This window comes from Muscardinus avellanarius (assembly GCF_963383645.1).
Source record: "Muscardinus avellanarius genome assembly, chromosome: 19".
Classification (NCBI taxonomy): domain Eukaryota; kingdom Metazoa; phylum Chordata; class Mammalia; order Rodentia; family Gliridae; genus Muscardinus; species Muscardinus avellanarius.
In genome coordinates this window covers 50,032,883-50,047,542 of record NC_137805.1, presented here as the reverse complement: position 1 = coordinate 50,047,542, position 14,660 = coordinate 50,032,883, and the positions used below count along the sequence as shown (strand labels likewise).

The 14,660-nt window shown below is 47.7% G+C and overlaps 1 protein-coding gene across 1 annotated transcript; it reads left to right on the top strand.

Annotated features, from left to right (window-relative positions):
• Window positions 1-2,425: 2,425 nt before the first annotated feature.
• Window positions 2,426-14,023, top strand: SDCBP2 (syndecan binding protein 2; the record flags this gene model as incomplete). Its single annotated transcript, XM_080716548.1, has 9 exons — window positions 2,426-2,484; window positions 5,013-5,084; window positions 6,862-6,931; window positions 7,579-7,679; window positions 10,916-11,074; window positions 11,562-11,737; window positions 11,818-11,989; window positions 13,653-13,744; window positions 13,969-14,023. The coding sequence occupies exons 2-9, from the start codon at window positions 5,031-5,033 to the stop codon at window positions 14,021-14,023; spliced, it is 879 nt and encodes a 292-aa protein (XP_080572674.1). The 5' UTR covers window positions 2,426-2,484; window positions 5,013-5,030.
• Between the last annotated feature and the right edge of the window lie 637 nt (window positions 14,024-14,660).

Below are 14,660 nucleotides of genomic sequence, written 5' to 3'. Positions count from 1 at the left end.
GCTGGGGGTGTGGCTTGGAGGTAGAATGCCCCTGAGTTCTATCCCCAGTACTGCAGAGAGAGAGAGAGAGAGAGAGAGAGAGAGAGAGAGAGAGAGAGAGAGAGAGAGAGAGGTGCATTTCCCTTTTGTAAAGGGTCTGGTGGATTACATTGATCATTCTTGTAGCTAATTTATAAGAATGCTTAGATTTAGTAAAAGGCAATATTCAACTGAAATTTGCAACAGTTTATGTTTGACATCTTGAGTCAAAGGCTCAGTATATTTATATAAAAGCTCCCAGTCGCTGGGTATGGTGGCACACACTTGTAATCCCCACACTTGGGAGGCGGAGACAGGATCATGCAGGTTCGAAGCCAGCCACGCTGGCTTAAGAGACCCTGTTTCCAAAAAATATATATATAATAGGTCTGGGAGTGTAGTCCGGAGGTAGAAGGGCTTCCAGGAACCCCAGTACCACCAAAAAATAAAAATAAATAAAAGCTCCCAATCAATATCAGCTCTAAATGTAGGCACATATGGGTGTGCTGTTGTGGTGACTCACCTGTGGTCACCACAGTCCACAGTGATTTTTCAAAATGGTGAAAAAATGGAGGTATAACTTCTTGATTAGCATGGTATATGTATTCTTGGATAATACTGCGCATACTAAAGCCAGAAAGTTTTTCTTTGAAAAAAATTTTTTTTGTGTGGTACTGGGATGGAACCCAGGGGCATTCTACTTCTGAGCTACACCTCCAGCCCTATTTTTTATTCTTTTACTTTTGAAACAGGGTCTCACTGAGTTGCAAAGGGCCTCACTAAGTAGCTGAGGCTGTCTGCAAACTGCGATTCTCCAGTCTCAGCCTCCCAAATGCTGGGATTACAAGTGTGTGCCACCACTCTGGCTTTTCTTTGAATATTAAGCTGATTATAAACAGGGCTGTTTTCTTTTTTTCCTACATGGAAGATTCAGCAGGAAAGACATTTAAAAGTTGTGGTGAAGCCAGGCATTGTGTTTCGCGCTTATAATCCCAGTATTTGTGAAGCTGAGACAGGAGGACAGCAGTTAATGGACAGCTTCAGCTACTACTTAGGCCCTCTGCAATTTAGTGAGACCCTGTTTCAAAATTAAGAATAAAAAATAGAGCTGGGGGTGTAGCTCGGAGGCAGAACGCCCCTCGGTTCCGTCCCAGTACCACACACACACACACAAAGCAAAGTTGTGAACTGTTTTGTCCATTTCCTAAACCTGCCTCCCACTTCCTTATATGCTAGTTGAGTATTCTAGTCTGTGATAACAAAAAATACCCAATAAATTCCCAAGAGATGAGTGAAGTGCTTAGAAACTACTGATTTATTTAGTCAATAAACAATGTTTGCTGACATACATGTGCTGGTGGGGAGGAATACTGTGTTGAACTGGACACAGCTCGTGCTCTTGTGAAGTGGGGTCTAGTCTGAGAAGATACCCAGACATTAATCATATAATATGATAAGCATTTGGCCGGGCGTGGTGGCTCACGCTTGTAATCCCCGCTCTTGGGAGGCTGAGACAGGAGGATCACATAGGTTTGAAGCCAGCCTCAGCTACTGAGTGAGGCTCTCAGCAACTTAGTGACACCCTGTTTCCAAATAAAGAATAAAATAGGTCTGGGAGTATAGCCCAGAAGTAGAAAAGCCCCTGGGTTTCACCCCCAGTGCCACAAAAAAAAATATGATAAGCACTTGACAATAGATATAGGACAGTTTAGGACTAAATAAACAAGAAGATACAACCAGGTGGCAGCCAGCTGATAAGTCAACCAGAGAGATAGCATCTGAAGGAGCCTCCAGGGAGCATCATAGAGAGGCGGGCAGTATGCCAGGCAGAAAGACTAACATGAAGTCAGGCGTGGTGGCACACACTTGTGATCCCAATACTTGGGAGGCTGAGACATGAGGATCATGGCTCACGGCCAGCCTTACCCACTTAGTGAGAACCTTTGCAACTTAGTGAGATCCTGTTTCCAAATAAATAAAAAATAGGGCTGGGGGTTTCGCTTGAAGGTAGAATGCCCTTAGGTTCCATCCGTAGTATCACAAAAACAAACAACAACCACAACAAAAAAAAACTAGCATGACTAAAACAGGCACACAGTAGGTGCTCAAGTACTTTGAATGAATTACTGATGACTTGATAAGACACTGCATCTTTGTTGGCAGGGAGCCACTCCCCACTATATGGTGAACTGCTACCTGACAGCCCCTCTCCACCAGCCCAGCATTAGGTTGGGTCTCAAAGAAGGTGGCAATGGTGAAAGGGCCCCAGTCTGGGAGCAATTTCCAGGAAATGGATCTCTGATTCTCTGCTCTCCCAGAGGGCAGCTGTCAAAACTACTTCCAGCTTCAGGCTTAGAAAAAGCAGGGTAGGGGTGGCCTAATCTTATGTTCATATCTGTTGTCACACATGACCCTGGTGGCAAGACATACATTTGGTAGGTGTGACTCTTGAGGACTGTTCCAAGATCAAGTGTCCCTGAGTGTGTGAAAGGGGCACCAGCCATCCTTTCTTCCTAGGAATTCATTTCCTCTTGAGATAGTCATTTCTATCCCAAAGGTCAGCGTTGGGCAAGGATCTGGAACTGGCTGCTCCTTGTAACGCTGTGGGATGGAACTATGGGTTCTTGTTCTTAGCTAATCTTAGAAAAGAATAACCAGAACTATTTTATGTAAATTTAAGCAATTTTTATTATGACAAAGGCAGAAAGAAGGGACAAAAATTATAAAGTACTACATCAGAGAGTGACATAGTGGAGTGACTTGAAAATAAGACACTGAAGTGTTTAAATACCAAACAGTTTTTACAAAGATTATTATCTCTCATCTTTGTTTAACCAATAAATCGTCCTCCTGACCCGACTAGGTATAGATCTGCCTATTCTCCAGGTTAAGCCTTTTGATGTGATTATGAGAATTCACTATACTATCTTATATTCTGCTCAACCAAAAGCTTTCTTCCTACAAATGTGGGCTGGCCCGGTCTCTGGACCAAAATGTGTTACTTGGTTATCAAAGTCAGGGATCTCATGGTATCTGCCCTCTTTGAAGGCCTGTACCATTCTTCTGAGTTTTGGGGGAGTTTTAGACTATCTGCTAGAAGTTATTTACTATGTAAACTTGTCTTTAAAATATGAAGGCCCTGGGCTACAACTCTTTTGTGTTTATGTGTGTGTGTGTGTGTGTGTGTGTGTGTGTGTGTGTGTGTGTGGTACTGGGATGGAACCCAGGGGCATTCTACCTCTGAGCTACACCTCCAGCCCTATTTTTGATTCTTTATTTGCAGAGGGCCTCACGAAGCAGCTGAGGTTGTCTGTGAACCACCATCCTCATCTCAGCCTCCCAAATGCTGGGATTATAAACCTGAGCCACCACACCCACCTCTCTTTCGTGTTCTTGCTTATCACTTTTGAGTTCTGGAACTCTGCAGCTTCCTTTCCCTGCCTGAGTGTCTGCGCAGCACCAAAGCTCTTTTCCAAAACATTCTGAAATTAGTGCCAAAGCCATTTCCCAATATCGACACACTGTAGGAGCCAAGCAGGCAATGTAAATCAGCAGTGGGCTTGATGGGTACTTGTGGACACAGGAGATCCATGCATCCCTGTCTAAGAGGAAGCCCTGGCTAAGCATTACCGTGCAGGATTCCCATCCTTACTTTGCCAAATACTATTTTGCTTTTTCAATGCAAGTTAGGAATGAAGAATTTTGTACTCCCAGAATTTTGAATGTTGGCACTGATTCAGTGTGTGTGTGTGTGTGTGTGTGTGTGTGTGTGTGTGTGTGTGTGTTAGTTACTGGGGATTGAACCCAAGGGCATTCTACCTCCAAGCTACACTGCCAGCCTTTTAAAATTTTTTGTTTGTTTGTTTGTTTTGAAACAGAGTCTTGCCAAGTTGCTGAGAGCTCACTGAGATGTTGGGGCTTGTCTTGAACCTGTGATCTCCTGTTTCAGCCTCTCAAATCCTAAGATTACAGGCACGTGCTACCACGCCCAGCCACCCATTCAAATTTGAAGAATAAAACAGGCGTAAGAAGCCGGGCATGGTGGTGCATGCTTGTAATCCCCCAGTTTGGGAGGTGGAGACAGGAAGATTGCACTGGCTCAAAGCCAGCCTCGCTGGCTTAAGAGACCCTGTTTCCAAATAAAAAATATAAAATAGGTCTGGGAGTGTAACCCAGAGGTAGAAAGGTTTCCAGGAACACCAGTACCACCAAAAAAACAAACAAACAAATAAAACAACAACAGCAACAACAAAATCCAGGCTGTAAGAGGCAAACAAAGTACATTTGCACCTCTGGTTGGCCCTTGGTTTCATCCTGGGAAGGCAGGTATTCTTAGAATACCAGAGCTTTGCTTGTCAAGGAAGAAAGTGGAGGCCCACACAGAAGGCAGTCCCTCCGACAACTATATTGCGTTGGCTTCCATGTTAGGGTTAGAGGTTTCAGCGAACGAGGAGGCCCAGTTCCTTCCCTCTTGGGACTTCAGTTTAATGAGGCAGTCAGACAGGTAAAGAGGTAACTACAGGAGTAGTAAGTAAACAAGGGTAAGGACATGGGACAAAGATGACAGGAAACGTAAATCGAGGCAGGCTTCTTGCAAGAGGGTCCTCCAGTCTTGGACTTGAGAATTGTTAGGAGTTAGCCAGGCAAGGAGTCGTGGCTGGGTGCTATTCCAGACAAGGAATTACACACAAAGTCCTGAAGATACGAGAGAATAACATTCATTCAAATATCTGAAAGTAGCTCATTGTGGCTGGAGCTGAAAGTGGCAGCTGGCAGAGGACATGGTAAGAAATGGAGCTGGAGAGTTAGAGGAGTCTGCAAACAAATGCCTGTGTGGACTCGATGCACACGTTTCAGGTTCTCTATTTCTGAACTGGAGACAATAACTCACATTAGTGTTGTGTGTCACACAGGAGCAGGAGGCGGGTGTCTGGGCCTCTCTCGGGAGGTTGGGAGTTGCAACCTCATTCCTCTCTGCCCTTTGCATTCCGTAGGCATTCCGAGGAACAGCCATGTCTGCCCTGTACCCATCTCTGGAGGACCTGAAGGTGGACAAAATCATCCAGGTAAGCTTCCAGGACCCATTATCCTTGGTTCCTTAATGAAGGTCTTGGCAATTACCTCAGGTTAACAAAAGGAGGCTGCCCTGGAAGGTGCTGAGCACCAGGGCCCGTGGGCACTGCCAGGAAGCCCCAGCTATGCAGCTTTACACTGGTGGGCCTGTTGGTGGAGGTGTCCAGAGGCTATGGACAATGGAGTCACAGCAGGAGTGGACAGACAGGCCTCTCGTGCCCACTCTGTCTCAGCTTCTCCCCTACAGGTAGACCCTGCAGTGGGGGATCCAGGCCACAGGAATCCCAGTGAGTGTGGGCTCTGGCCTGTTAGCCTCTCACTCTCTCCATCCCACTGGTCCCAAGATGGCTTTGAGAATTTGGGTTTTCTCACTGACAACCTGGTTGAGAGGTGAGCTTTTATGTCCTGGCTGCCACAGGCAGCAAATGGGTCATGACATTTGGTGGGTCTGAGAACCCAGGAGAACCTCTTCACAGAAGCACGTGTATAAACAGAGACCTCATTAGAAAATAGATTTCATTTTTAATGAATGCTTATTAAGGATACATATTTATGGGATACATATCAGTACACATATATGATGTGACCGTTAGGCCAGGGTACCTGGCATATGTGTCACTCACACATTTACCATTGCACTGTTTGGGGAATCATTCAAAACTCTCTCTAACTAGCTATTTTGAAATGTTCAAATGTCAACCATAGTTACCCTACCATGCTGCAGAATAATAAAAGTCACTCCTCCAATCTAATTGCACTCCTGTACCCATTAAGCATCCTCTCTCCATCCCTCCCCATTGCCCTATACCCTTTATTTTATTTATTCTTATCTTTTGGTACTTGAGATTGAACCCAGGGGCATTCTACCTTCAACTGACGGGCCCAGCCCTTTATATTTTTTATTTTGAAATAGAGTTTCACTGAGTTGCTGAAAAGCTTGCTATTGCTGAGACTAGCCTCGAACCTGTGATCCTCCTGATTCAGCCTATTAAGTACTGGGATTAAAGGTGTGCACCACACACCTGGCTAGTCTTCTCTTTCTCCTCCTCCTCCTCCTTCTCTTCCTCCCCCTCCTTCTTCTTTTTTTGGTAGCATTGAGGATTGAACCCATGGCCAATCTACCTTGGGTGTACCTCAACCCAATTTTATTTTATATTTGTTTATTATTATTATTTTTTGGTGGTACTGGGGGTGGAACTCAGGGACTTTTCTACCTCTAGGCTATACTCCCAGACCTATTTTATACTTTATTTGGAAACAGGGTCTTACTAAGTTGCTGAGAGCCTCACTAAGTAGCTAAGGCTGGCTTTGAACCTATGCCATTCTCCTGTCTCAGCCTCTCAAGTGCTGGGATTATAAGTGTGTGTCACCACACCTGGCTTATTTTTTATTTTGAAGCAGGGTTTCACTAAATTGCTGTGGCTGTCCTCAAACCTGCCATCCTCCTGTCTCAACCTCCCAAGTACTGCGTTCACAAATGAGTACCACCACACCCAGCTAGTCTCTATTTCTTTGAGATCAACTTTTTAGCTTCCATATATTAAGTGAGAACAAGTGGTATTTGTCTTTATGAGCCTGACTTATTTCAGATTACACAATGTAGAGGCCACAGTTATATATACTGTGGAGCCCGAAGAGTTCATGGATGTTCATGACCTCAGGCCCACCAACATATCTAGTACCTGGATTCCCCTGCCTAAGGGAGCCCCAGGTTCTCTGGGTTCCTGGGGTCCTGGCCACATCTGACCAGCACTCCCTGCCCCTTCCCAGGCCCAGGCCAGAGCCTCACCCAGGATGCCCACCATGCCATCCCAGGAAGCAGCCATCTCCCCACCTTCAGGTGAGTGAGCCTGACCCAAGCATTCACACCGTCATTCCCTCAGACATCACTGATGTTTCTAGTGGTCCCTGTCACTAGAAGGGGCATTGGGGATTCTGTCTCCAGCACTGGGGCTTGCCTGATGGGCTGGGTCTGTGGGTGGTACTCAGCCTGGGGACACAACCTCACCTCTTCTGGCCATTTCCCAGAGCCTGCCCCTCACCTGGCAGTGTGTGTGGGCTTTCTGCACATGCTGCCCTCACCCACACCCTTTGAGGGACACTGGGAGACAGGCTTGGTGAGGGCAGTGACCTCTACCTTGGAAGGCCACCTGGGGAGGTCAGATGTTTCGGTGGCCTCTTGATCCATTCCTGGCAGTTCGGTCAGTTCACTGGGGGAAACTTGAACTCCAGTCCAGCTTTCCTTTCCCCTCTGTTCCAGACTGCTGTGGGACAAAAGTAGACCCCCCTGAACCTCACACCTGAGGAGATGATCCACCAGCAAGTGCTCTGGGGATATGCAGCATTTTTAGGAGCAAACAGAATTCTTGGGAATGAGTAGTATTCCCAGGTTCCATTTCTTACTAAAAATATGCAGCTACCCAGAAGCTAGACAGGGGTGGCTAAGTGCAGATACCCGAGTAACCTTTCCTCCTCCTCCCTCATCAGTTTTGTACCCAAACCTGGCAGAATTGGAGAGCTACATGGGTCTTTCCCTCTCCAGCCAAGAAGTCCAGCAGAACCTGCTTCAGATTCCAGAGGGCGACCGTGTAGGTACCTCTCCTGCCTAAAGTAGCATAGCATTCCCCAAGCCCCTTCACCCTTGGCCTTGACATTTAAACAGATTCCCCATTCGTGTGTTTGAATCTCTTCTTTCAACATTTTTTTTTAATTCAGGGGTGTTCTACCTCTGAGCCACACCTCAGCCCTATTTTATTTTTTCTTTGGAAACAGGGTCTTGCTAAGTTGATTTGAGCCTCATTGAGTTGCAGAGGCTGGCTTGAACCTGCAGGTGTGAACCACCATGACTGGCCTCAACAGTGTTCTTATTTATGGCTCTGTTTCTTGATGGGACTTTTCATTTGAGCTTTTATAAAAAGTGTTTTGGGGTTTCACAGCCTCTCTGGTCTTTGAATTGTGGCTGTAGGTGGCTGGCCTGACCCAGCTGGAATCCAAAGGAGGCTATTAAACCCAGTGTGAGCCTGGGGCATCTAGGCAGGGCTGCCTCTGACTCAGAACCAGCAGCAGGGGCTTGTTATCAGCTCTGGTTCCCGAGCTAGCCCATTTTGTCCCACCATCCCAGATGTGGAACATCTATCAAATTTCAATTTAGTATGTAAGTATGTAATATGTAAGTATATAATATGTAGTATAACAAATTTATATTATAATTATAAACTCTAAATGATTATTTCCAACCTGTTTGTTTATTAATTAATTAATTTATTTTTGACATTGGAGGTTGAACTTGGAAGCATTCTACCTCCATGTTGTGTCTCCCAGGCCTATTTTACTTTTTAATTTAAAATAGGGCCTCGCTAGGTTGCTGAGAGTCTCTCTACTTGCTGAAGCTGTCCTGGAAGCTGTGATCCTCCTGTCTCAGTCTCCCAAGTACTGGGATTACAGGCTATTTCCAACCTATTTTAATACATCTGTGTCAATTTCCTTAAAATATTCACAGAACTGAAAACTTGTGACTTAATGGGTTAACGATAATGCTTGATTCCTGGTCAGGTGTGGTTGTACATACCTGTAGTACATACCTGTAATCTTGCTACTTGGGAGCTTGAGATAGGAGGATTGCAGGTTCAAGGCCAGTGTGTGGTAACTCAGCAAGACCGTTTCAAAATGAAAAATAAAAAAGGGCTGGGGGTGTAGCTCAGTGGTAGAATCCTCAGTACTGTCCCCTCCAGAAAAAGAGATTGATTTCTGCTTCCATGGCTTCAGAGAACAAACAAACAGTGCTCACTACTGAAACACACAGCAATGCTCACTACTGAAAGTGCATTCAGGTACACAGTCTGTCCCCTCTCGAGCCCACGCAGCTCTGGTGTCCCTGCGAGCCCTCTGTCAGTGTCTCCGCTGGCCAGCCTCATCCTGGGCCCAGGAGAGCCACTGCAAAGTGCACCTGCACACCCGGCTGAGGCTGCAGGGTCCTGTGAAGGTGGTGAAAGTGCCAGCAGCCACATCAAGCCACCAGCAAAGAGAAATCTGGCAGGAGAGAATGAAGCTGGGGCCATGTGACACCCTGGGGCCCTCCGTGCTGTGGAGCACAGACAGGCCTGGAGCAGCGGCGCGTTGGTACAGCTCTGCTTAGCCGTTCTTTGTTCCAATGATTAGGACACAGATGCATTCAACCTAAATTAGGATATGAACATAAGATGACAAATGCATTTTTGTAACTAATTTTCCCATTGTATTTATTTATTTATTTATACTGGGAATTGAACCCAGGGGCATTCTGCCTTCTAGCTATCCCCAGTTTCTTTTTTATTTTTCATTTTGAAACAGGGTCTTACTAAATTCCCAAGAGTTTCATTAAGTTGCCGAGGCTGTCTTTGAATGTGCAATCCTCTTGTCTCAGCCTCCCAAGAATTGGGATTACAGGTGTGCATCACCATACCCAGCCATTGTTTTTAGTTTTTATGGTGCCGGGGCTTGAACTCAGGGGTTCACATGGTAGGCCAGTGCTCGACATCCTAGCTCCAAGTTTTAAAAATTATTTGTTTACTATTTATTATTATTTTTTACTTTTTTGTGGTACTGGAAATTGAACCCAGGGACATTCTACCTCTAGTCTACATCCCCAGCCCTATTTTTTATTTTATTTATTTGTTTATTTTTGCGGTGCTGGGGATGGAATTCGGGAGCATTGTACCTCCGAGCTACACCACCAGCCCTAATTTTCAGTCTTTTTATTTTTGAAACAGGGTCTCACTGAGTTGCAAATGGCCTCACTAAGTAGCTGAGGCTGTCTGTGAACAGAGATCCTCCAGTCTCCACCTCCCGAATGCTGGGATTACAAGCGTGTGCCACCATGCCCGACCCTTATTTTTTATTTATTTATTTTTTTTGGTGGTACTGGGGTTCCTGGGAGCCCTTCTACCTCTGGGCTACACTCCCAGACCTATTTTTACTTTTTTTTTTTTTTTTTTTGGTGGTACTGGGGTTCCTGGAAGCCCTTCTACCGCCGGGCTACACTCCCAGACCTATTTTTACATTTTTATTTTGGAAACAGGGTCTCCTAAGCCAGCACGCGTGGCTGGCTTCGAACCTGCGCGATCCTCCTGTCTCTGCCTCCCAAGCGCGGGGATTACAAGCGTGCGCCACCACGCCCGGCTATTTTTACATTTTTATTTGGAAACAGGGTCTCTTAAGCCAGCGCGCACGGCTGGCTTCGAACCCGCGTGATCCTCCTGTCTCTGCCTCCCAAGTGCGGGGATTACAAGCGTGCGCCACCACGCCCGGCTTTATTCTTTATTTTTTGAAACAGGTTCTCACTAAGTTGCAGAGGCCCTCACTAAATCCTCTTGTCTCAACCTTCCAAGTACTGGGATTACAGGTGTGTGCCACCATGCCCCAGCCCAAGACCCTAGCCCAAGTTTCAGACCATTTTATCAGTGGAATTATGTGATTTTTTTGAGACTGTCTTTATTTAACTTAACATAATGCTTACTATTTGGACAATTTTTTGTCCTAATATGCTTACTATTTACTGTGAAATTTTCTCTTTTAAGTAGATTTTCAAGGAGTCTCTTCCTAACACTAATTTCCTTCCCAAAGAGGGCCCTGCCTGTATTTCACCTCCTTTTCTTGACCCAGCTTTAGGGGCGTAGACTTTTATGCCCTCTAGTGGCTTCACGGAGCCACATCGCCTCTGGACTGCTGAGAAGTGTGTGGGGTGGGTGAGTGGGCCCAGGGACCCACCGCTCCATCCTCGCGACCACCCTCCCCGACCCCAGGGCCGGCTGGGCCCCGCCTGACCCTGCTTCCTCGCTGTCTGCAGACCGCGGCCTCCAGCTCCGTGTCCGGCCAGTTGGTAGCACCGGTGTCCGGGAACAACCTGGGCCTGCTGCGTGCGGAGATCAAGCCCGGGGTGCGCGAGATCCACCTGTGCAAGGACGAGCGGGGCAAGACCGGGCTGCGGCTGCGGGCCATCGACAAGGGGAGTCGGGAGAAACGGGCCTGGGAGGGAGGAGAGCCGCGCTGGTGCTGGGCGGCGCCCCCTGCAGGCCGCAGCCGCAATCGCCCTCCAGCCGAGGGGAGGCTGGGAGCGCTGTGCTGGTCTCACCTGGGCTGGACAGGGACACCTCCTCCAGTCCTCGACCGCTGTCGCTGGGCCCGTGTCTCTGTTTCCCTGCACTCCCAACTCCCAGGGAGCTGGCTTCCTGGTAACTTTCTGGACACAGTGCAAGCTAGGAAATCCCAGGGCCTTGGTGGTGTAGTAGAGTAATTGGGTGTACAGCCTCTGGCCTCTGACTTACGTTATTCCAGGGCCCGGCCTCTTTCCTCCCCAAGGAAGATGGGGTAGACACGTACCTGCCACAAAGAGCTCTAGTCCTGACTCCCTGTAGGCTCCTGGAGAAAACAGCTTTGAGAAGGGCCTGGCCCAGGGCAGCCAGAGATGCTGACTTCAGTCTTGCCACCCTCAGGGGCTCTTTGTGCAGCTGGTCCAGGCCAACACCCCCGCATCCCTCGTGGGGCTGCGCTTTGGGGACCAGATCCTTCAGATTGATGGGCGTGACTGTGCCGGTTGGAGCACAGACAAGGCTCATCGGGCACTGAAGAAAGCCTCGGCTGAGAAGATCGTCATGGTTGTTAGGGACAGGTGAGTAGCCAGGTCTCAGAGTCCTTTCTGCCCAGTCCCAGTCACACCCCTGGCCCCAGCTCACTGTCCTTGTCCACCAGGCCATTCCAGCGGACTGTAACCATGCACAAGGACAGCTTGGGCCACGTCGGTTTCCTCATCAAGAAGGGGAAGATTGTGTCTGTGGTCAAAGGGAGCTCTGCAGCCCGCAACGGGCTCCTCACCAACCACTATGTGTGTGAGGTCAACGGGCAGAATGTCATCGGGCTAAAGGTAGGTGGTGACCATGCTCCTCCACCAGGAACCATGGATTCCTGAGTCCTATCCTCAGTACTGCCAAAAAAAAAAAAAAATCATCTTTCTGCTCATTTGCTTAAAGATTTTGGGCCAGGCATGGTGGTGCACGCTTGTAATCCCAGTACTTGGGAGGTGGAGACAGGAGGATGGAGGTGGAGACAGGAGGAGGTTGAGACAGGTCCAAGCCAGCCTCAGCAACTTAGCAAGGCCCTTAGCATTTTGTGAGACCCTGTTTCCAAATAAAAATAAAATTGGGCTGGGGGTGTAGTTTGAAGATAGAATGCCTCTGGGTTCCATCCCTAGCAACCTCCCCTTTCCACCAAAAAATGGTATATTTCTGTGGGAGGGAATGCTGAGTAATATTTTTTTTCTAAAAAGGAGGTGGTAAGCTAAATAAATGTAGGAATCTATGCTCTAGACAGCTATGCTTCTTCTTCTTGAGTCACTCATTGTGTGTGTGTGTGTGTGTATGTGTGTGTGTGTGTGTGTGTGTGTGTGTGTGTGTGTGTGGTACTAGAGATTAAATCCGTGGTGTTCTACCTTCGAGCTACACCCCTGACCCTATTTTATTTTTTGTTTTGAGACAGGATCTCACTAAGTTGTGGAGGGCCTCACTAAGTAGCTGAGCTGGCCACGAACCCAGATCCTCTTGTTTCAGCCTCCAAAGTACTGGGATTGCAGGTGTGCACCACCATGCCTGGTGTCTTTTTTTTTTTTTGTTGTTGTTGTTATTATTATTATTATTATTATTATTATTATTATTATGGTACTGGGCTTCCTGGAAACCCTTCTACCTCTGGGCTACACTCCCAGAACTATTTTATAATTTTTTAAATTTGGAAAGAGGGTCTCTAAGCCAGTGAGGCTGGCTTCGAACCTGTGTGATTCTCCTGTCTCTGCCTCCCAAGTGCAGGGATTACAAGTGTGTGCCACCATGCCCAGCTCATTAATCTTTTTGAAGTTGATTTATTTCTCCCTATCATTGGGGCATTACTAGTCCTCTCTGGCATATTTTATCCCATTTTTCTGGAACAAGTAAGAGGCACATAACCAGATTACATATATGTGTAAAGTAAGGTCAGAGACCCAAGCAAAGGCCAGCGCCTCTCACGGCCAAGCCGCAGAGTCTGTACTGACTGGGACACTGCTTAGACTTTTAGTATGTTGTTGTTCCTAGGATCTGAGTGGTCTAGGAGTAAGAGGGCCCCTGGCCCCGCTCAGGAGGACACCAGCATGCCTATGTCTCCCACTAGACCGCTCAATCTCTTTACGCATCAAGGCCAGAACCCAAGTGTGGCTGGGGCCAGGGAGACAGGATGGAAATGTGGGCCCTCAGGAGGGGACAGAGTCCCGTTTGTGTCCTGTGTTCTGTGTCAGGAGGCCACAGAGCTGGCCTTTGGGGTAGGGTGGGGGTGGCATGCTTCTTTGACCCCGGGGGATCCTGGGGTCATGGGAGGCCCATGTTCTTGCTCAAGCAAGACTCCACCTGGCCCTCACACAACAGCACAGGGTCCCAGGCAGCATGGCCCCTGCCGGTGGGTGTCAGCAGTGTCCTCTGGCGTCAGCCACCCTGACCCTTCCAGAAGGGCCCACAGCACTGTCCTGGCTCCATGGTGACCCACACTCAACTCCTATCCAGGACAAAAAGATCACAGAGATTCTGTCCATGGCTGGAAATGTCATCACCCTGACCATCATTCCCACTGTGATCTACGAGCACATGGTCAAAAAGTAAGGCTGTCCCCCTCCCTACGTCTGCCCCAACTTTTCCTCCCCTCCCTCCATTTGGGGTTTCCTCCCTCCCTCTTCTCCCCTCCCTCTACAGTGGCGGCCATTTCTGGTGGTCTGAGAGTCTTAGAACTGGGGGTGAAGGCCCCTGTGGGATGCACAGGGTCTGGGGTGGGCAGGGAGAAAGAGCTGCCAGTTCTGAGCACTGTTACCTTTGCCATAACTAGGCTGTCCCCGACGCTGCTCCACCACTCCATGGACCACTCCATCCCAGATGACTGAAGCCAACCAGGGCAGCGCCTCAGCCTCTCACTCAGATAACAGGCTGCAGCTGGCCTGCTGCCTGGTGGGGTCTGGAGGTGGGCACGGTCCAGCTGGTGGACACTGGATGGCGTGAGTTGTCGTTTAGGTGCACAGGCTTCCCCGGAGCCTAGCACTGAGCGCCAAGGCCCAGGCAGGAACCACAGGAGCCAACCCTCTGGGCTGGTTTAAATGCTGGGCACGTAGGCTGGTGGTTAAGTGCTTTGTAGTCTCTTAAGATTTTACTTCTACCAGGAAGATAGCTCCGTACTTGGAGAGAACAGAATGGCATTTGTGAAAATGTTTTCTTTGCCTTATTTACTCTGTGCCACACAATGTATAAAGATTTTCTAGTTATAATCCTTCACTGTGTTTTGAATAAAGATTTGATTTTTAAACACAAGCCCTTCCTTAAATCGGAAATTCCAGGATCCTTGCTCCCGTGGTCTGGTTTTCTTTTCCTTTTTTTTTTTTTTTTTTTTTTTTTTTTTTAATTTGCTGTACTGGGGAAGTAACCCAGGCGCATTCGACCTCTGAGCTACACCCCAGCCCTATTTTTTATTCTTTATATCGAAACAGGGTCTCACTGAATTGCAAAGGGCCTAAGTAGCTGAGGCTG